The following is a 22,212-nucleotide window of genomic DNA, read 5'->3' as shown; positions in this document are numbered from 1 at the left end:
ATTTCTCTCTGAAATAATTATTTCTCTCTGAGCATTCCCAGGCAGGGCGGAGCAGGCCAGCCAGGGCTGTAATTTGCCCACTGAGGACATTCTCTTAAGCTGTGCAGGTGGAGCAGGCCTCAGAAGGAGGCTTAGCAGAGGAACACCAACCCTGTGGGGCTGCTTCAAAGGCTCTAAATTGTCAAACCTGAGGGTTGAGAGGCCCAGCCAGCTTAGCTGGCCCAGCAGAGGCTGCGGAGCAGAACAGGCTGAGCACAGCACACTTCCCTGACCTCAACGTGCCTTTAACCTGTCCTGTCCCCGCAATACCCCCAATATTTCCCACACACAGAGGAATTGGAGCCCACAAGACAGGCTTATTGAAGGAAAAAAAAAAAAAAAAAAAAAAAAAAAAAAAAAAACAAGAAAGGTGGAGAAAAGAAAGAAAAACACAGGAAGGCACTGGGTGGGCAGAGGGTGGAGGCCTGGCTGAGCAGGCTCAGACTGTGCTGGCTCCTGCCCTGTCTGGTGGGCTGGATAACCGGAAGCCATTTACCTAAGCCACTCCAAACCTCACTTTCCACATCTCTAAAATGGGAAGAGGACTACCAAAGAGAGGATTCAAAGAGATTACATGTGGAAAGAATAGGACCTGACCCACAGGAAGGGCCCCCAACCCTGCAGATCTTTGTGTTGTTAAAAAGCCAGGCATGGCCGGTAGGTGGCACACACCTGTAATCCCAGCGGCTCCAGAGGCCAAGGCAGGAGGATCAAAGCCAACATCAGTAAAAGCCAGGCCCTAAGCAACTCAGTCTCTAAAGAAAATACAAAATAGGTCTGGGGATGTGGCTCAGTGGTTGAGTGCTCCTGAGTTCAATCCCTGGTACCAAAAAGAAAAAAGAAAGAAAAAAAAAAAAAAAAAAAAAAAAAGCAAGGCATGTTTGAAGGACACAAGAAACTGCCTAGAGAGGAAGAGCCTGAGTAGGTCCCTGGGTAAGAGACATCTGCTGAGACTGGTCAGGTGGCCTTCCCAGCCTCAGCCTGTGACAATGACATTCACTTTTCCTCCCAGTACTGCCAGATGAACACAAAATCTGTCTACCACCAGGGCTTCATTTCAGTGAAGAATCAGGGTTGAACAAGACAAAGTCCATGTCCCTTCATGTGACCTCCCACAGATGTCCACACAGTCCAACACTCAATTGCTTTGACTCTTCTTACTTCCCAGACCCCTGGAAGGCTCAAGACCCTCAGGAGGGAAACAAGCTTTTGGAATCAAACGTGGCAATCACTGGAATCCAGCTTGGGGTAACTAAGAACGATACATGCCAGGCACAGGGAGGGGCCCACTTCAAAACCAGTAGACACAGCTGCAGATTTTGCATTTGCATAGACCCCAAACATTCTAAGTGCTCAGTGAAAATACATGAACTTGAAACCAAGAGGCGTCTCCAGTGGGGTACCCTGTGCCTGCTCCATTCGACACTGGATTGGATTGATTAAGTGAAGATCCCTGGTCATGGAAGGCCACCTGAAAGTCTGTAACACACAAGACCAAGCAAATGAAGCCAAGTACAGTGGCTGGCACCTGTAATCCCAGGGCCTTGGCAGACCTAGGTAGGAGGATCACAAGTTCAAGGTCAGCCTGGGCAACTTAGCAAGACCTGCCTCAAAATTAATTTTTTAAACAATTTTTTTAAAGGGTGAAAGATGTAGCTCAGTGGTAGAGCACCTAAACAATTTTTTTAAAGGGTGAGAGATGTAGCTCAGTGGTAGAGCACCCCCAGGTCCCAAACCCAGTACTGAAAGGAAAAAAAAAAAAAAAAGACCAAGCAGACCAAGCAGATGAAAATGAAAAAGCTCATTTTGCTGGCCTGCATGTATGTGTTTCTGTCGCCATCCCTTTGTTTGTGTGTGAGGGTGGCTCCAGCTTAATAGCTGTTTATGTGAAAACAGCCTCATGATTTAGTTTGTCCACAAACTCAACAGTGACAATCCTGTTGTAACCAAACCCGGGCCTTGTGGCTGCTGAAGGCTCACTGCTGCGGTGGGGGTGGGTGGTGAGGGGTCCCATTTAGGGAAGGAGTGACTCAGAGCTGGGAGGAGACAGCTGGGTTTTGCAGCAGCATGAGGCCTGGCGCTGTGAGGGGGAAGAGAGGGGTCAGGACCAGGAGGGACAACCAGGCTGCAGGAGGGACTGTGGGGGGGGCGGGGGCCAGCCTGGGAGTGGGGGGGGGCTTCTGGCTGCAGAGCAGAGGGCTGGCTGGGTCAGAGGGCAGGAGACCTAATAAGGTATAAAATCAAGACCACACAAGGATGAACGAGGTCAGAAAGAGGCCAACTCTAGCAGGTGATCCACGTTTATCTTGGTTAAAACTCCTATCCGTTACTTGCAGGAGCTGGGGACACAGCACCGAGCACCACAGTCTCACGGACAGACAAAAAGCAAAAGGGAACAAGGTCATCTTAGAGAATGGACAGTGCCATAAGAGAAAAAAACAGGAATGTCATCAAGAGAGAAGGTGGCAGGTGGGAGGAGGTGAATTAGGAGGGGAGACGGAGAACTCCTGTCTAAGCTAAGTGGCAAGGAGCGATTGCAAGGCCCTGGGGCCGCAGGGTGACAGGCGACAGAACAGAGGGTTTGCCTGTCAGAGGAAGAGAAGGCGGTGGGGGAAAAGTCAGGAGGGCAGACGGCGCCCACATGGCCCAAGGCCACGCAGGTCCCCACAGCGGCTGGATTTCCCTCCAGCACCACTTGCTGAGGGCTTCCAGGCAGGACGGTGAGAAGGGAAGGCCCAGGAGTGGAATGAGTGGCGGATGGTGGGGCTGGTTACTGAGTTAGAGACACCCAGTGGGGAAGTAAGCAGAGGATGGAATCAAAAATTAGACATCTCTCTATATCTGTGTATTTGGTACCAGGGATTGAGCCCAGGGGCACTTAACCACTGAGCCACATTCCCAGCCCTTTTTTTTTTTTTTTTTTTTTTTCTCTTTTTGAGACAGGGTCTCCATAAGTTGCTTAGAGCCTTGCTAAATTGCTGACGCTGTATTTGAACTTGCAATTCTCCTGCCTCAGGCACCCGAGTTGCTGGGATTATAGGTAAGTGCCACCACACCTGGCAAGAATTAGATATTTAAAGAGAGGTATCAAGGAATTCCAGGGCAGGCATGGTGGCACCTGCCTGTAATCCCAGTGATCCAGTAGGCTGAGGCAGGAGGAAGGCAAACTCAAAGTCAGTGTTGGCAACTTAGTGAGACTCTGTCTCAAAAGAAAAAATAGAATGGAGCTGGGTACAGTGGCTCACACCTGTAATCCCAGCAGCTCGGGAGGCTGAGGCAGGAGGATTGTTAGTTCAAAGCCAGCCTCAGCAATTTAGTGAGGCCCTAAAGCAACTTAGCAAGATCCTGTGTCTAAGTAAAACATAAAAAAGAGCTGGGGATGTTGCTTAGTGTGTTAAGCTCCCCTGGGTTCAATCCCTGGTAAAAAAATAAAAATAAAAAAAGAAAGAAAAGAAAGAAAGGACTGGGATGTAGCTCAAGTTCCAGCTTGTAGTCCAGTGGAGATGACAGGGCTATGCCTGGAAACACCAGTATGTGGGTGTCTAAAACTCACAGGACTCTGCAACTTTGTGGTCAAAAGGCAGATGATTTTTTGCTACTCTTTCTACTGAGACATAGAATCTAATCCCCTCCTCTGAATCTGAGTCACCTTCAGTGACATTTCAACTGTGCCTCTAAGACCAGATCATGAGAAGCCTTGCTACTTCTACCCAGGCCTCTGGGACCTCCTGCTCTGGAGCCCTCTGCCAGATAGGAAATCTGACTCCCCCGAGACTGTCACACTGAAGCTGTCATACGTGGGTACTCCGAATGGCAGTCCCGGCTAAGCCCAACCTTGAAGCCATCCCTACCGAGGAGCCAATGAAGCCCCTCTGCCAGCTAAAAACCACCAAGTTACCTCCACCAGTGCCCACAGGGCAGAAGAATCACCCAGCAGAGGCCTGCTCGAGCTCCTGGGTAACAAAATCACAAGATGTAATAAAAGAGTTGTTCTACGCCACTTTGTTTTGAGGTGGTTTGTTTGCAGTCTTAGTAACTAGTACGGACAATGTCCAAGGAGAGAAGGGAGCCAGAGAGACACACACTCCATACTGAGGGACCATAGGGAGCAGTCAGCGAGGTGGGAGCAGCCCCTGGGGAGGGTGGCTCTTCAGGAGGTGCCCTGCTGGTCCGCTAGCAGAGCTGAAGCAAATGGGGAGAGAAGCTGCCCCCAATTTAACCAAGGAAGGGAGTCGGAAGGAAAGGGAAGGGGGGCTTCTGTCAGAGTGACTTAGGGAAAGGATGAGAGGTAACCAAGTGGAAATGGGGACCGCAAGGCTGGGATTGTGGCTCAGTGGCAGCGTTTGCCTGGCATGTGTGAAGCACTGGGTTTGATTCTCAGCACCACATATAAATTAAAAAAAAAAGGGTCCATTGACAACTAAAAATATATTTAAAGAAAAAGTTGATTCCTGAAAGAAAGAAAGAAAAGAAAGAAAGAAAGAAAGAAAGAAAGAAAGAAAGAAAGAAAGAAAGAAAGAAAGAAAGAAAGAAAGAAAGGAAGGAGAAATGGAAACCACAAAACACTCATGGTTTTTAAGGGGCAAATGGAGCAAAGAAACATGGTAGTAGTTGGAAGGGGACATGGGGACAGGAAGGACTTTGTTTACCTAGCAGTTAGATGTTAGGGCTCTTGTGCACTAAGGAACTGTAGGAAGGGTGCCACAGAGCCAGAGGGCTGCCCACAGGACAGGAGCTGCCCAAGAAGTACCCTGATAGAACCTCAAAGATCGCTTTTAAGAGCCGGGCACCGTGGCACACGCCTGTAATCCCAGCTGCTCAGGAGGCCGAGGCAGGAGGAACTCAAGTTCAAAGCCAGTCTCAGCAAAAGCAAGGTGCTAAGCAACTCAGTGAGACCTTGTCCTTAATTAAAATACAAAATAAGGCTGGGGATGTGGCTCAGTGGTCCAGTGCCCCTGAGTTCGATGCCCCTTACAACCCCCAAACCCCCCGACAAAAAAAGATGGCTTTTAGAAATCTAAGGCTACCATTTGCCACATACCCACTGGCTGCCAGGTCCAGTCCTTGAGCCTCCTTTATCTCTCAACTCCACTCTGAGGCAGAAATCCTCATTTCACAGGTGAGGAAAACAAAATTCATCAACAAAAGAGTTCCCCAAGGACACCTGGCCAGCAGAAGGCAAAAGGGAGGTTGAACTGGGGTTCTCCTGATTCCAGCACCCAGCAGGGGCTCTGCAGAGGGCACACCCCCAGAGGGAGGTCAGGTCACCAGTCCACAGCACTCCTTTCCTCTTTTTTTATAGGTGCTGGGGATCCCTCCCAAGGTCGCCCGCAAAGCTAGGCAAGTGCTCGACCACCAAGCCTCATCCCCAGCCCCTGCCCTTGGCACTTCAGAGAGCCCTGTTGGTAGCCTCCCCGCTCCCTTGCCCTCTAGGCAAGAGGGGAACACAGCTGACTGGGGAGGTGGTCTCCGAAGAGTGGGTCTCACCTGGGCTGTGGAAGGATCTCTAAGGTAAAGGCACCCTGGCTGTCACCATCACACCACCACTCCCTGTCCACAGGGCCAGCCTGGCAAGCTCAGAAGTCCCTCCCACTCACCTATTTGCCTAGCTAAGAACCAGTTTCTGCAGGAGACACACCTTCTCTTAGACTTGCTGCCTAGAAGCCCTGCTTTTATCTTCAGAATCCAGGGAAGGGTGGGACCAGAGCAGCTCAGAGTCCCAGGAGGCCCTCAGGGTGAGGCTGGGAAGCAGAGTGGGGCTCTTCCCTTCTGACTCTCTTGGGGAACAGCCCCTCCCCTGGCCCCAAGTCATTTAACCTTTGGCCCCTTCCTCTCTCCGGCCTACTCTTTCCTGTACCCCACTGCTTGCAGAGTCTGTAGGCATGCAGACCCACCTAACATTAATCTCCTCCTCAAGCTCATGGTGTGAACCTGCTCAAGTGACAGGGTCCGTCACTACCCTGTAGCCCTGCCATACAGAGAAGAAGCTGAAGCGGGGAAACAGTTAATCAAGAGTGCACCAGGGTCCTCTGACTCCAGACCTCCCCTCTGTCCCTGCCACTACTCACTGGGGCTGGATCCCTGGAGAAGGAAGAGAAAGGTACTGGGTCTCTCCACAACCTTCTCAAGGGATCAGAAGAAAACATGGATCCACCTGGTTCAGAGGCGTGGAGGCTGCTGGAAACCAGAGCTGCTTTAAGAGAAGCCAAAGGGCTACTCCCCGTAACAAACTCTGACCTGGGACCAGGACCACACCTGGGCCAGGCCACACCCTGGGGCGAATCATGGCCTGTTCTAGGGTCACAAATAGGACAAAATTTAGGAGTGGAGAGACCTGAGAATTGGCACTGTTTCCCCCGCCCCCCACAGCAAGCCTCCAGAACCCTGGTTCAGCCTGGGCCCAGCCCAGCTGCTGACTCACTGGCTCTGAACAGCCCAACATGGTGAAGCACGGACAGCACATTCTAGACAACAAAGTACACACAAGAAGCCAGAAAAAGCGCCAGAGCAGGGGCCAGTGCACATGTCTCTCCAAGGTCCAGCATCTGGCTGTGATATTCTACAATGGCTCTGCGGGATACCATTGACTCCTCACCTAGCCCTTTGAGGGACGAGGAGTCGTGCCTCTGGCACAGGAGAGGAGCTGAATGAAGCATGATTGTCAGGGGAGCTGAGGGCTCTGTGCCTGTGAGCGGTAGAGCTGAGATTCTGCTTTCTCCCTGCTGTGGTTCTGCTCACTCCCAAAGTCTTACCAGTTTGCGTCTACTGACATTAATGAGTTAATGTGTAACTGGCTGCGGGCAAATTATTACCACTGAGGAAGACCCAGGCAGGATATATATATATATATATATATATATATATATATATATATATATATATATATATATATACACATACTAATTACATGGCCAAGAGAGCCAGGAAAAGTGTCCTTAAGGAGTCACTGCTAAATTCCTTCATTTCCTCATGGAACTGGCTCTTTCCCACCTCCCACATATAGGTGCGTCTGCCTGCACCGCACTTCCTAACCCCGAAAAGCCTTCAGGGTAAGCGAACCCATCACCTCCTCCAGCAGGCCTGTCCTGACCCTCCGTGAGCTGGTAAGGGCCACTCAAGGCTTTCATCTGCCACAGCTTGGCCACATTGTATTGCCATCATCAGGTGATCCTCTCTCTATCTCCTCATCACCTGGGGACACCTGAGGACAATTCTAGTCTGACTCATTCCTGCATCCCCAAAGTGCCAAACTCTGGGCCTAAGGCTGCCCTGATGCCACCTCTGACCTGCAATGAGGCTGCTCCTGGGAATGACAGGAGCACAAGCTAGAAGCCAGGGAGCTGTCAGAGGACCCAGCCAGCAATACCATCTGTCCCTCAAACCACAGGACTGAGCAGGTACAAGGCAAATATGTCAGTTTCTTCGCTCAGCCTGGTCAGACCAGGACAAATAAAGAACCCCAGGACCCAGCGTCCCTATCCAGCTGGAGCCTAGGATCAGACAAGACTTCAAATTGTCTAACTAGCTCAGAGTGACTTTAATTCCAGAGCCTTGATCTGAAAAGTCAGTTGAGCCAGGCATGGTGGTGCACACCTGTAATTCCAGCAACTTGGGTGGCTGAAGCAGGAGGATCACAAGTACGAGGCCAGCCTCAACAATTTAGTGAGACCCTGTTTCAAAATGGAAAATAAAAAGGGCTAGGGAGGTAGCTTAGTAGTAAAGCACCCCTGGGTTCAATCCCCCATACCAAAAAAGGGGAAAAGAAAGTCCATTGAATACCAGCAGGCTTGCAGAGCTATTAGGATTTTTAAATATGCCTGACACTTAGTAGGTCCTCAACAGAAAAGTTAGCTTTTACCATCTCAGTTGACCAACCAGCCCTACCACTGAGCCCTTGAGGAAACTCAAGTCCAAATGAGATGGGGAAAAAATGAGCGAGTACTTACCACGGCCAATTGTGTGCCGAGGTCTACATTCCTCCAATGTCTAATTCTATCAACAATCTGGCAAATTTGTTTCATAGATGAAGAAACTGGAGCCTACAGAGGCAAAGTGGGTAGGCAGGTCTCTGAATCCTTCTGCCATCTGGCAGAGGAGTGGTAGCTCTCCAAAGGTCCCAGGATGCCAACGTAGCCGCGCTACCAGCCCAGGCACATGCGTGGGGCGATGGCACAGCTTTCCCCAGACCCTGATATATGCATGGAAGGATCAGCTCAGACAGCCTGGGACCCATGCTGTCAGTGTGCAATGGTGGGCAAGGGAGGCTGGATGGGACAGGTCCAAGGGTGATGGAGACCACCCACTGCGTGCACAGAGGGTTCAGATGCCTCCCTGCCAAGACAAGACCTGGAGAAGGGTCCCAGGCTAGCCAGAGTCTCTGGCCAGCTTCATGACCCAGACACCTCACCTTATTTCTTTGTGCCTGGTCTGTACTGGGGCTCATCCTAACCCTGCCTCCCTGCTACAAGGAGTTAGGAGTCCTTGGGAAGGCAGTTGGGACCGTCACCATGCTAGCCATATAGAGAAGCAGAGTCAGGAGGCTTTTGCCCCTGGGTCCCTGAGTCCAGCCTACTGGGGCTGCGCATCTTGCACTAAGTCCAGGGACCAGAGAGCCTCAAGGAGCTCACAGCACACCAAACCTTTCAGCCTACGAGGCCCAGACACACAGCTGCAGCATCTCAGAGCCTCGTCTCTGCCTCTTCCAGCTGTCCTGCCCCTGATTCTCACCACTCCAAGCCACATGGGCTCCATTCAGCTGTCAGACATGCCAAGCTCTCACACCTCACAGCCTCCAAATGAACGCTGTTCCTTCTGCCTGGAAGGCTCCTCCCCAGATCTTCCCTTGGCTGACTTTTCTCAGTCATTAGGTCTCTGCTCAGCTGTTACCTGCTCAGAAAGCTCTCCCCTGACCTCCCTCACTTCTCTCTCAGTTCCTAGGGCTCCAGGCAACCTGTGAAGCCCTGCAATGCCAACTACTAGCTGTGTGACGTGAGGAAAGTTGTTTAATCTCTCTGCCTCAGTTTCACCTTTAATATGAACACAAGGACATTATCCACTTCACGGAGTTGCTGTAAAGAATAAGTGAGGTAATGGGTGCTTGGTCCACAACTAGCACTTACATGGCCATGACTCTTATTCACAGCGCTTCATACAGATTTTCGTTGGAATTTATTTGACTATCATTTCACCATCTGTCCTGTATTAGCTGTCAGCTCCATGTAGCCCTGGGCCATATGTTAATCCCCCAGTAAGCACCTGCGGAGGGATTGGAGGAGCACATCCTGAGCAGACATCATTAACTCTGGGGCCAGGTAGAATGGGGATTCAAATAGGAAGTGATGGCTGAGCTGGATTTTGAAGGGTTGGAAGAGTCCTCCAGACAGATGAAGAGCACAAAGGGTATCTGCCCATGACCAGCCTGGGTTTCACATGCAGCTCCTGAACAGGTTACTGATGACTGTGCAAGTCTCACCTCTTCCTCTGGGACCCCCTCAGCCTACTCTGAGTCCCTGTGGTCACAACTTCATTCAGTTGTTTCTGAACACTTACTATGTGACAGGCACATCATTCTATGTCTACAAGTCTCCACTCCTCCGCCACTCCTCCTCCTCCAGGGAGACCAGCCCCTGCCTTCCTCTGTCAAGACCACCCTCAAGGTGGCACACAGAACTGTCACAAATGTTAAGGTTCCTAGATGTCAAGGCTGGGAGACCTTCATGATCACCCAACATGCTGAGGCCCAGAGAGAGGAATACCTGGCCCAGGTCACTCAGTGAATAAGGAGGTGAACCTAAGATTCTAATCCAAATGCCATGTCCTAAACCTCCCCACACTCGGCCAGACCCCTAAGAAGGCTGGGAAGGTTGAGGTGGGACAGAAACTCCTCAGTTTCTAAGTGAGGTAGTACAATCATGCTGCAGGGAGGGAACCACACACAGGTCTGCGAATAAGCACAGACGCCCAAGCTGTTTGCTCTTCCACCACCCTGATGCCAGCACTGCCTGGGCACAGGGTATCTTGGGAGAATTGGGACAAACATTCCCGTCACCATTGCTGGAATAAAAAAAGGTGTTGAGCTGTACTGGGAACTGACCTGGGCCAGGCCAGACCTGAGGCTGGATATAGGTTCCCAAGTTTCTCAAGGGTCTGGCCAGCCTCCCACTAGGGTGCCTATGGGCCCCTGGCAGCCAGGAGGGCAGGACTCAGCTCCCAGCAGAGACTGACATCTAGGACAGGGAAAGAAGAGACGTCCATTGAGACGGGACAGGGGGAACTTTCCAGCATCCCCAGATCAGTACAAAGCACCCTGCCTACTACCAAACTTGGTGGCACTCACAGTTTCAGTCACTCACTCAGTCACTTATACATATCATGCGTTCGATAGGTACCCAGTAGTGAGTAGGAGCCAGAATTACCAGACTCCAACCCCCACTCAGTCCACAGTGCCTTAGGATACTGGAAAGGGTCCCTGAACCAGGCAAAGCAGGACTTGGGAGGCAACCCCCACTTCTGTTGCCAGTTTAATCTGGTTTCTTTAGTTCCCAGTGAAGACAGTTTCATGGGGTTTTTTGGTTTGCTTGCTTTTCATTAAAAACAGCTTTGACACCAAACAAGAAAATGTCCCCAAAATCTCCTGAATTCAAGAAGACCTAAGGGAAGAGGCAAGGAAATCCAAGAAGCTCTGCCAACCAGGCACAAGTTCAAAGGTAGCAATCAAGGCCACAGTGCTTTTAGCTAATGTGAGGTCCCTTGTGTTCTCATGAGCCCAATTTCCTCCTCTACTCCAAGAATCAATGGAGGCAGTGCAGGGGATCTGAATGGTGGCTGGGTGAATAGTTGAATGTCATTTCTGGACCTTCATCTGGCTATCTCAGTTTTTTTCTTTCTTTCTTTTTTTGTACCAGGGATTTTACCCAGGGGCACTTAACCACTGAGCTAAATCTTCTGTCCTTATTTTTTATTTTGAGACGGGGTTTTGCTAAGTGGCTCGGGCCCCGCTAAGTCGCTAAGGCTGGCTTTGAACTGGGATTATAAGAGTGCCACCACCATTACGGGCTCTGTCTCAGGTTTCTTAAAAGCTCAAACTCTGGAGCCAGGAGCACTGAATTCAAACCCCAGCTCTGCCACTTCCTACCAGGGTGATCTGGGACAAATCACTTCACTTCTCAGAGCCTCAGATTCCTTATCTGGAATACGGGGGTGATAAGAGAACTGATTGAGTTAATACGTTCCTGACTTCGGCTTGGTGCCTGGCAGAGTCAGCACACATGAGGATCACCATTACACATGGTGGTAATGACACTTCTCTTACCCACTCCCTTGTCCCCAGTTACCAATGAGGATTAATGGGAAAACAGTTCTGAAGGGTTACATATGACAGGGCCCAAGAGAAGACAGTATCCTATTCACCTGGAAGACCCTCTCTCCCCTGAGCTCAGAGGACAGGAGCAAGAGGCCCTGCTGTTCAGATCCCACCTGGCCTGACTGAGAAGTCAGCCAGTTCCCATTCATTCACTAATCATTCCCTGGACTCTGGCCAGACCTAGCTCTGTGCTGGGTCCACCAGGAGCAGCTGCAAGGAGCTCACTGGCATGTGGGAGAGGTGGACATTCAGTCAAGCACACGTTCCAGTATGAGAAGGCGCTCACGTAGCGGTGCACAGTGAGTGACGTGAGAAATGTGGGAAGGCTTTCCAGAGGAGGCGGCATCTGAGCTGAATCTGAGGGCTCAGGAAGAACTTGCCAGAGAAGCACTGGGAGGGGGACGGTGCCAGGTTGAACAGTGGCTGTGCAGGTGGAGGTGGGGGATAAATAAGACATTTCTTCGTTCACCCCAACCTCTTTTTAAAAGTTTTTTGCTAAAAATGTCCTCAATAGACTGCCACTGTACGCCCTGCAAAGCTCTGCCAGTCTGTCCTGAGCCCTTCTCCATGCACCAGGTCAAAGGCCCCTGACAGGCACTGGGAGGCACTTGGCTCTCCCTGGCCTCAACACCTAACCTCAGTTCCAAAGTTAGGAGGTTCTAGGGAAAAGAACTCTTCAAGGTCACCCCACAGAACATTTTTCCACAAGGCCTTGCCCTCCCGTGGTCCTGCACTTGCTCTGTCACACTCGGTCACACCCTCATCGTGTAACTTCCATGATCGCTCAGTGGCCTTCGAGCCAGAGCTGGAACACCACAGAGCCAGTTCAGGTGGCCAGCAGAAACCCACACACGACTGCGCCTGGAGAAATGCACACCCCAGAAGAATTCCAGAAGAACTCGCGGCAAGTGACTCCAGTCAAACAGCAGGCCCTGGGGGATCCAGTCCCTGGGGCTTGTTTGGAAATTGCTGCTTATAATTAAGCAGCCCCAGGGTTCTGCAATTTCTTTTCCCGAAGAAAGCTAGAAAATGGCCCGTGGATAGTGAAAAAGAAGATGCAGAACTTCTAACTTAAAAAGGAAACGTTACTCTTTCTGGGCCCCCAGCCTCCCGTGCCCCAGCCCACCGACCATACCCTTCGCAGGTGATTTCCGACATTCTGGATCATTGCGGCCGCTAGCTGTAAGGACCAGGCTGTGGGGAGCAGCGCGCTCCCAGAGACAGCCGCAGGTCACCTGAGCCACAGCCGGCTCCCGGCTCCCGCTCCAAATGCAGCCGGCGGCCTCGGGCTCCTCCTCCCGAGCTCCCGCCCTCCGCAGCCAGCGCTTCTCGCCGCGTCCCGGCCTCTCTGCAGCCGCCCCTGCCACCCTCCTCTTGGAACCCCTGCGCAGAAGGGTCGCCATCGGCGGCCAGCCGGGAACTGCCACCTTGGAGGCCAGTGCCCGCCCACTGGGCACCCAGCCGGAAGCTCACTCGGCTTCCAACCCCAGCCAAACTCCAGTCACCTCCACTTCCAGCCCCCACACCCGCTCCGTCATCCTCCCCATGGGGACTCTTGGCTCCAGGATGGTCCCCAGGGGCGGGAGATTCAGCTCCAGCCCAGATTTCCATCTGTCCACAAGGGGTCAGGCTGCAGCATGGCGGGAGGCCAGGGAGCTGCCAGCCACTTCGCAGAGAGAGGGCCGACCCACCTGCTAGGACTCTTCACCCTGGGGAGAGCCAGTCGCCAGCTCTACCGATCCAGGCTGTCATGTCCAGCAGCTGATGGCCAGAAGCAGGGCACAGCCCCTTGTAGTCACCACCAGGATTTTCCCCTTCTCCCTTTGGCTTCTGCAAGAAGCTTGACCACGAGGCCTTGACACTCATGTTAGACGTGGGACAGTAAAAAGGCTGGAAGGAAGAAAAAAAGGGGGGAGGGGGAATCCAGGCAAGGGAGCTGGGGTAGACAAGTGAATGGAGGAAGGTAACAAGCACCCCATAACAACCAGGCCCCTGCTGTGAGCCAGGCTTCATGCTGGTCCTCCATCCAGCCCCACCAGGAAGGTTCCCTGGGGCAGGGAGGTGCCCCACATGGAACAGCCAATAACCACGAAGCACCTGGGAACTGATCAGGCCGGCTCCCAGCCCTCTACCCTCTCCTCTGTCCCTCATGCTTCTAGTTCATTCACTACAAACTCAATAATGTCTTTTCTGGGAATGTCTTGCCTATGAGACATGGATTCCACACACTAATGTGTTGTGTGATTCCAGGCAAGTCCCCGCCTCTCTAGGCCTCCCTGCTCTGGGAATCAAGGACTATAATGTCCTTTCCTGTGAGCTCAGGCCTTGCCCTCAAAAGCTTATATCTGTTAGCAGTTCTGTGTCTACAACGAGAAATTAGAGTCAGCAAGACCTTAAAGACAGCAAGATGGCCCTCAGTGCAATGGCACTGAGGATTGGGGCAATCCAGGTGGCTTCCTGGCAGTGCTAAAGCTGGCCTGAAGTTTGAATGGATCTGGATAGGCTGAGAGGAGGAGCGGGTGGGAGGCCTAACAGGATCAGAAGAGGATGCAGGGCTCTGAGGAGCCCCATCTTGCAGGAAGTCTGGGAGCCTGTCATGGAGGGCCTAGGATGCTAAGTGCCTCTGAGAATGACGAACACACCCGACAGGACGAAGGCCTCATGAGTTGAAGAGGTCTCACGCAACCTCCCTGGATGGGTAAGGAAACAAGCCCCAAGAGGGACAGCTCGTCTCACTGGGTCCCTGAGATAAGCTGACAGGCAGGCAGCCAGAGCAATGCCAGGGCCCTCACTATGTAAAGTAAGGACTGGAAACCCAGAGAGCTTCTGGCCCCCAGCCACCTTCTCTCCAGAGGACCACCATGTCAGCCTCACTGGATTTAGCCCAGTGACCCCATCTTAGAAAAGGACAGATTGAGGTCCAAGGATGGAGAGTGAGTCACCCAAAATGAGGACACTGTCTAGAATCACTCCTGACCTCAAGTCCAGAGCCCTCTCTACATGACCCCACAACAATGCATAAAGTGAGAGGCTTCAGTTAGACTTATGAGAAGACTTCCAGAGCAACTGAATCAATCTTATTGTCAGAAACAAGCAATGGAGAGCTAGATATCTTTCTGCAGAGACCCATCCAGCCCACAAAGGCCTCCTCTTCTTCACGCTATTTATTACAGAATTAGCTCCTGTCTCATCACCCCAGCAGCCTTCACCGTCTCTTCCTGCAGAGAATATTCTCATGGGTGTATGCTTCCCCTTTCCAACTCACCTGGCAGTCCCTGAGGGCTAGAATCACATCTTACTCATCTCTGTTCTCCCTGCCCACCAGCCCCCAGACCAGGGCCCAAATGCAGGAGGCATAAAACCCATGCATGAATCATAGTCCAGAGAAGCCCAAACTTCAGCCTGAGTCAGGACCACCTGGAAGGCTTGTTAAAATAGATTGCTGGGCCCATCCCCAGAGTTTTTGGCTCCACAAAGCCAAAGTCAGACCCAAGAACTTGCATTTCTAACAAGCCCCTCAGTGATGCTGATGCTGATGGTCAGGGATCTCACTCTGAGAACCCATAAGCTAGGTCAGTCCTCCCGTGTTACAGTTGGGGGGAATGAAGCCTGGATTTATTTTGTTTGTTTGTTTTGTACCAGGGATTGAATCCAGGGTCACTTAACCACTGAGCCACATCCCCAGCCCTTTTTTACATTTTATTTTGAGACAGGGTCTCGCTAAGTTACTGAGATTGGCTTTGAATTCATGATCCTCCTGCCTCAGCCTCCTGAGCTGCTGGGACTACAGATGTGCACCACCACACCCAGCACAACAGGCTTGTTTTTGGCTTTAATTTTTTTTTTTTTTTTTTTTTTTTTTTTTTTTTTGGTAGTTGTAGATGGACAGAATGCCTTTAGTTTATTTATTTATTTTTATGTGGTGCTGAACCCAGTGCCTCACACATACTAGGCAAGTGCTCTGCCACTAAGCTGCAGTCCCAGCGGGCTTGTTTTTAATGTGGAAAGAGCTTGTGATGTCCTCAGCACAAAGGCCGAGTGTTCCAGTGAGCCTCTGGGGCACCCCATGTCTGCAGAAAGCCTGCTCTGGAAGCCCTGTGAACCCAGAGGATTTTCTCCTCCAAGGGTTCCTTTTCCCACGCTACGTCGGTCTTCACTGGCCCCACGAATGGGCCTTCCTGGATGGAGCACAAATGTCTGCATTCATTTTTCAGGTCCATGTCCTTTCTCCCCACCCAGTGATAAATCACAGTGGAACGATCTTCATTGATATTCCACGGTATCACTGAGTTGTCACTGTCAGGCAGGGTCTGTCTTTCCCATTTGACTCATAAGCACAGGGACCTCATCAGAGTCATTTTAGTCCCCAGGATAGGCCCTGATATTACAAAGTGATGGAGGGATGGATGAATTGAATGAACGAATAGGTATAGGACTAAGTGAGAAAGTTAATGAGTGAATAATAACCAAGCCCCAAGAAATTCCTTCTGTTGGGCCTTTAGCCTTCCCAGATAGGACTGCAGATTCCTGAGTAGGAGGGACCCTCCAACATCTCCCACTCTAACTTCCACTTTTCAGTACCCTCCATGGGCCAGAATCTGCAGCTCACACGCATCCCTAGGATCCCAGTCTCCACCTGCATGCCCCAGGATGAAGGGTGAACGCCATCAAGGCTGCCTGTACAATGAGAGAGCTCGAACAGCCACTCAGCGCAAGGCTGCTCCCCTGGGGCCTGAGACAGCTGGCTGAGATGGGGAGCACAGCCCAGGCCTATGTGCGGCCTCCCTGTTCAGGCTCTCTTCTAATCCTTCTCAGGCCTTGAGCTTGCTGCCCACTGTTCCCTTACGCTCTTGGGGCTTCTTTTATTCCTTCCGTTGCCTCTACCCCACGGTTTCAGAGTAATGAAGAGTCTACATCCAGACCTTACTTATACCACGGAGGCACAGCTGAAGTGCCACCAGCTCCAGGAAGCCTTCCTGGCCCATCCTAAGTGGCATGCATGGCACACACACTTCACAGCCCTTTATGTCTCACAGTGCTTCTTCTCTTAATTTCAGAGAACTTGTGCTAACTTCCCCCTTTTTGACCTTAAGGAAGCTAGCAGCAGAGATGGAATCCATCATCAGAGTATCCTCAACCCACCACACACACACACACACACTGAGTTTTGTGTATGTTTTGAACACTGAGTTTTGCTTTTGTGTGTGTGTGTGTGTGTGTACGTGCGTGCACGTGTGTGTGTGTGTGTTTGTTTGTACTGGGAATTGAACCCAGGGACACTTAACCACTGAGCCACTCTCCCAGCCCTTTTTTATATTTTATTTAGAGACAGGGTCTTGCTGAATTGCTTAGGCCTTCCCTAAGTTGCTGAGTCTCACTTTGAATTCATAATCCTCTTACCCCAGCCTCTCTAGTTGCTGGGATTACAGGCGTGCACCACTGCACCCAGCTCACTCAGACCCTTGAACATAGTAGATGTTTAATAAGTGTCCCCAGAATGAATGAATGAGTAAATGTGAAAGGACAAGGTGCTGTGTGAGCAAATGGAAGAACAGGTGCATAAACATGGGATCAAATGAATGAAGTGCAAGCGCATGCTCCTCAGTCCCCTCCTGTTCCCCAGGCTGAAGGCTTAGTTCCTTCTCACGTCCCCTGGGGCGTGGCAGAATACAGGAAGCTGTGGGATAAATGTAGGAGTGGGCAGGGACCCACAAAGGAGGAAGGGGTGGAGGAAGGGGGTAGTGATGCCAGTGTGGTTAAAAGCCAGGCCCACTCACATCCCCAGCCTTTTGTGGAGAAGAAGCTGGGGCAGGGAGACCTGTGAGAAGCAGACTAAATGGTCCAGGGAGAGAAGCTGGCAAGGTGGGGATGGAGAGAGGGTACGCCAGCAAGTCATGAAGGCCAGCTCCAGGAGGGAGCTGCAGCCAGCCCTGAACTCCACCAGCTGGAACCCCCTCCTTGGCCCTGCTGCTGGAGCTCTGGCCCCGCCTGACTTCCTTGCACAGGGGCTGTTCACCACAAGGGCCAGTGCTGGGGCCCCAGCACATGCCCGACTAAGTCAGCACTGGCTGCACCCTAAGCCCCTAAGTCCCCCCAGGCCAGTTCTGCAGTCCTCCCCGTCCTAGTGAGAGGCCCGCCCACCCCAGCTTCACATCCCAGGATGCTTCAGGCCCTGGCATGCCAAAGCGAGAGGGCGTCGGGCACGACCTGGCCTGTCGAGAGGCCAGCTTAGGAGAGAGGCCCACCTGCCTCCGGAGAGACCCGCGGGGAGGAGGACCCGGAGGGGAGACTCCCAGGAAACGTGGCCCTTCCAGGGGCGTGGGGGAGGGGCTGGCGAGCGGAGCGGGCTTACCCAGGTGCTGGAACCCTCAGCCAACGGCTTGCTTGCGGGGGGAGCGTCGGAGGCGCCAGAGCAGAGTCTGACGCGGGAGGCTGCGGAGAGGCTGGAGGGAGGCGCGGAAACGGCGCCGGCAGAGGCGAAGGCGGGAGCGGTAGGGACGAGTTCCTGGACGAGAACGCTCGGGTCCCTCCCCTGCCTGGAGCGGGTGGGGCGGCCCTGGGCTGCTGGGCCAGCAGATCACAAAAGTCCAGGTCCCCTGGCCGGCGCCAGACTCTCCAGCCCACCCCAAGGCGTCAATTCCCGAGTACTGGACAGAGGCGGAGATGCTGGCACCGGGTCCTGGCCGAGTGCCCCTGGCGCTGGGGCGCGAAAACTGCTTTCGTTATTGCTAAGCCAGACCCTTAAAGTCTTAGAAAGGACTATCTGCTAGTCAACCTCACCTTTATAGAACACCTACTATGTGCCCAGCCCTGTGCTGGGATGAGGTTCTGAGTAGGACAGACTATCCTTGTCCTTATGGGTATTGAGAGCCGGGAAAGGACAAAATGAATGGTTCCACACAGCTCAAAGATAATGAATGCCAGCCGGGGGGTCTCTTCACTCAGAGTGAACCACTGTCAACATCTGGGAACATGTGCTTCCAGTCAGGCTGGAGCGGAGAGATGTGGGCACCCCCCCTCCCCCAGTGTAGTATATATGTTACATTATATATGACATGAACTATCTAATAAGGAATCACTCATAGCATCATGGACTCAGAGAGGCTGCTTTGGCTAAAAGCAGTGACTTTGCCTAGACCTGCCTACGTCTTAAGGTAACTGAAAACAGAATACTGCTTGGCATCCCTGCCTTCATTGTGTATCTGTCTCCTTTATTATCTTACTAACTCTGTGACCTACTCAGCTCTGTACATAGGCATGTTAATCATTTAAGGGATGTTCATCTAAAAACTGATAACTCAAGGTTTATTAGCTCTAACTTTACCTGACCTATCTCATTTCCCTTCAAGACTTAGCCAAGAGTTGCAAGTGAGGTAGAATAGAAGAAATAAGAAAGAAAGGAGCCAGATGTGGTGGCACAGGCCTGTAATCCCAGTGGCTCCGGAGGGTAAGGCAGGAAGATTGTGAGTCCAAAGCCAGCCTCAGCAAAAGTGAGGCACTGAGCAACTCAGTGAGAACCAGTCTGTAAATAAAATACAAAATAGAGTATGGAGGAAGGAAGTACTGTATAGAGGGTAAAGAGGGGTGAGGGGAAGGGAAAAAATAACAATGAATCAAACAGCATTACTCTATGTAAATTTATGATTACACAAATGGTATGCCTTTGCGCCGTGTACAAACAGAGAAACAACATGTATCCCATTTGTTTACAATAAAAAAAAAAAAGAAATAAAGGTATTTGGAAACAATACTTAAAAAAATGAATTTGTAAAATAAAGTCACTGTCTAAACACAAATAAAATATAATGTGCCATTTAAAAAAAATACTTAGGAGGTCTAGACTGCTTGAAATAAATATGTTTAAAAATAAAAAAAAAATACAAAATAGGGCTTGGGATATGGCTCAGTGGTCAAGTGCACCTGAGTTCAATCCGTGGGTACCCTCCCCCAAAATAAAAGAAATAGAAAGGAGCCCAGGTGAGGTGGCACAAGACTGTAAGCCCAGTGACTCAGGAGGCTGAGACAGGAGGATTGCAAGTTCAAGGCAGTCTCGGCAACTTAGTGAAACTGTTTCAAAATAAAAAAGGACTGGGGATGAAACTCAGTAGTAAAGTACCCCTGGATTAAATTCCCAGTACCAATGGTGGGAGGCGGGGGTGGGGTGGGGGGCGGGGAGAAGAAGAAGAAAGAAAAGGAAGAAATAGAAAACAGAAAGGACAAGGAAATGAAATTTTGATTCAGAAGCTCCTCATACTCTTCCAGGCCTGTCATTCCCCAAACCAATCTCTCTCCTAAGGCAGTCACACCCAAATTCCTGGGAAATCTGTAAATTTTAAGGTTGAATAAATCTATTCACTTTATGATAATTACCTTGAGAACTGTTAATTAATCTTCCCAGTAAATAGATTAAATAAGGAGAATTACCCCATATTTTGAAAAACCTGTCATTTAGGGAGCTTTCCAGCACTATCCATGATTATATAATGAAGACCATGTCAGCCTAAAGATCCTGAGACTGACCTGACCTTCATAAAATGCCTGGTGATCACCCAACTGATATCCCTACATCCCTTCTCTCACACACACCCCTCACCAAGTTTGCTTACTTACTTGCCTTACTTTTTTTTTGTGGTGCTGGGGATTGAACCCAGGGGTGCTCTACTACCGAGCTATAACCCAGCCCTTTTTATTGTGAGACAAGTTCCCATTATGTGGCCCAGGCTGGCCATGAATTTTCAATCCTCCTACCTCAGCCTCCTGAGAACCTGGGATTACAGGTGTGTATCACTGAACCAGGCCCAAATTCCCTTTTAAAAGAAGAGCCAGGTCAGGCACGGTGCTATGTGCCTGTAATCCCAGCAACTCAGGAGACTAAGGCAGGAGGAAGATCAGAAGTTTAAGGTCAGCCTGGGAAACTTAGTGAGACTGTCTCAAAATAAAAAATAAAAAGGGCTGTGGATGTAGCTCAGTGGTAAAACACCCCTGGGTTCAATTCTTGGTACCAAAAAAAAAAAAAAAAAAAAGGAGTCAGGCAAAAGCTCATCTCTCTCTTTAGATTGCCTACCTTCTCTCTTGGATATGTATCTACTTTCCTAAATAAACCCCTGTCTATGCCTCTGGTGCATACTGAAATTATTTTTTTTAACGTAAGCCGAAGACCCTGCTCATCCTGAGCTGAGTTCCCCCTTCTCTGTGGGAGCTTCTTGGACTCTTCTCTGAGGCACCTCATCTCCTATGACCCAAGGACATTTGACTGTCAGCTTCTATAGCATCCTGTCTCAGACCCCTGGAGTAGTGCCTATAAGTCTTCAGTTGTTGCCTGATACATTTCAGGACAGTAGACCTTGCAGCAAATCACCGTATGATGAGACTGTCCTCGTAAGCAGGAGTAATCGTCTCATGGTAAGTGAAATGCCCCTTCAAGTAATGAGGACTTCTCCGGAGCCACCTCTCTGCAGCACAACAAAGATCATGATCAACCAGACCACAGTTTGTTTAATTATGCCTACCTCTTCCCCCACCCCAATTCTTTATCTAAAACTAAGGATCATGTGAATCCCCCAAAGTCAGGGCTCAGTTGCTGGATCTCACTCTACTTTCCCAATACAGCCATATTGATAAAGTTCTTTTCCTGCTTTTTGCCATTACTTTTCCTATTTGGTTTTTGGGGTAAGTGCCTGGATCTGGCTTGGTGGAAGCCTGGGAGTCAGGCCTGTGGCCTAGGACACCAGTAGTAATGGGCGTGGAAGGGCCAGCTAGCTCGCTAGATAGAAGAGCCAGTGTTGGGATACGTGCTCATCCAGCAGACAGACTTGCCCAAGTACAGTGGTGGTCCCCGAAGAAAATGCCTCCAAGGAGGAGGAGGGCAGCACGGGGAGTATATTCCACACCAGGTCTGGGGCCCAAGGGGCCGGGCATTCCAGGCACCCAGAGGGCTGATGCCGGAACCCATCCTGCCCATTACTCTAGGGAGAAAGGGACAGTTGGTGAAAACAGAGCTGCAACCGGCCATAGCTGGGCCCCGAGCAGCCTCCTGTGGGGACCTGCGGTGGTAACAAAGATGAGGGCCCTTGTCACTGGCTTCAGCCACGCTCTCAGAGCACCCTAAGGGTGAGACCCTCAGGGCCAGAACCATGAGTACCCCATGGGTGGGCCTGGGCAGCAGTCTATGTGCCAACACAGACCATCTCTGGCTCAGCAGGCAGCATTATACTGACCTCAGCTCAGCAGGGGTCCTGGCTGTCAGCAACCGCAAATGACATCCAAGACCCTTTCCTAGTGTCCACATCTGAGGACACCCAGAAACCTATGGGACTGGTGGACTTTGCAGAGAAGAGGAATTCCCACATTGGCAGGATGATTGGAGTGACACAAGCCATGATGGTCCCTTCTTTTTTTTTGCATTCCTGGGGATTGAACCTAACAGTGCTCTACCACTGAGCTATGGCCCCAGTCCGTTTTATTTTTTATTTTGAGACAGGGTCTTGCTAAATTTCCAAGGTTGAACTTAAACTCACCATCCTCCTGCCTCAACCTCCCAAGTTGCTGGGATTATAGGCATGCACCACTATGCCCGTTTAAACATGGATCAATTTTGAGGGCATTATTCTAAATGAAATAAGCCAATCACAGGAAGATGAATACTATATGATTTCACTGAGTTATCTAGAGTAGTCAACTGGTAGAAAAAGAAAGTAGAACTGGGGCTGGGGTTGTGGCTCAGTGGTAGAGCACTTGCCTAGCACGTGTGAGGCACTGGGTTCGGTTCTCAGCACCACATAAAAATAAGTAAATAAAATAAAAGTCCATCA

The 22,212-nt window shown here is 50.9% G+C and overlaps 1 protein-coding gene across 5 annotated transcripts in view; it reads right to left on the bottom strand.

Annotated features, from left to right (window-relative positions):
* Positions 1 to 18,708, bottom strand: part of ACOT11 (acyl-CoA thioesterase 11) — a 49,331-nt gene extending 30,623 nt beyond the window's left edge. Inside the window, exons 1-2 of one of the 5 annotated variants that reach the window (XM_079140975.1) lie at positions 17,754 to 17,969; positions 7,986 to 8,078 (exon numbers count right to left, since the gene is read on the bottom strand). In XM_079140975.1, the coding sequence (XP_078997101.1) occupies positions 7,986 to 8,060 (75 nt within the window). In that variant the 5' untranslated portion in view covers positions 8,061 to 8,078; positions 17,754 to 17,969. Of the gene's footprint in view, positions 1 to 5,080; positions 5,456 to 7,985; positions 8,079 to 12,536; positions 12,930 to 17,753 lie in introns of those variants that run through there. The other 4 variants (XM_079140970.1, XM_079140972.1, XM_079140971.1 and 1 more) reach the window with 4 other exon arrangements.
* Positions 18,709 to 22,212: the final 3,504 nt, after the last annotated feature.

The sequence above is a fragment of the Sciurus vulgaris genome, assembly GCF_902686455.1.
Source record: "Sciurus vulgaris genome assembly, chromosome: 1".
Lineage (NCBI taxonomy): Eukaryota > Metazoa > Chordata > Mammalia > Rodentia > Sciuridae > Sciurus > Sciurus vulgaris.
The sequence above is the reverse complement of the archived record's forward strand: the minus strand, read 5'-3'. Positions and strand labels throughout refer to the sequence as shown.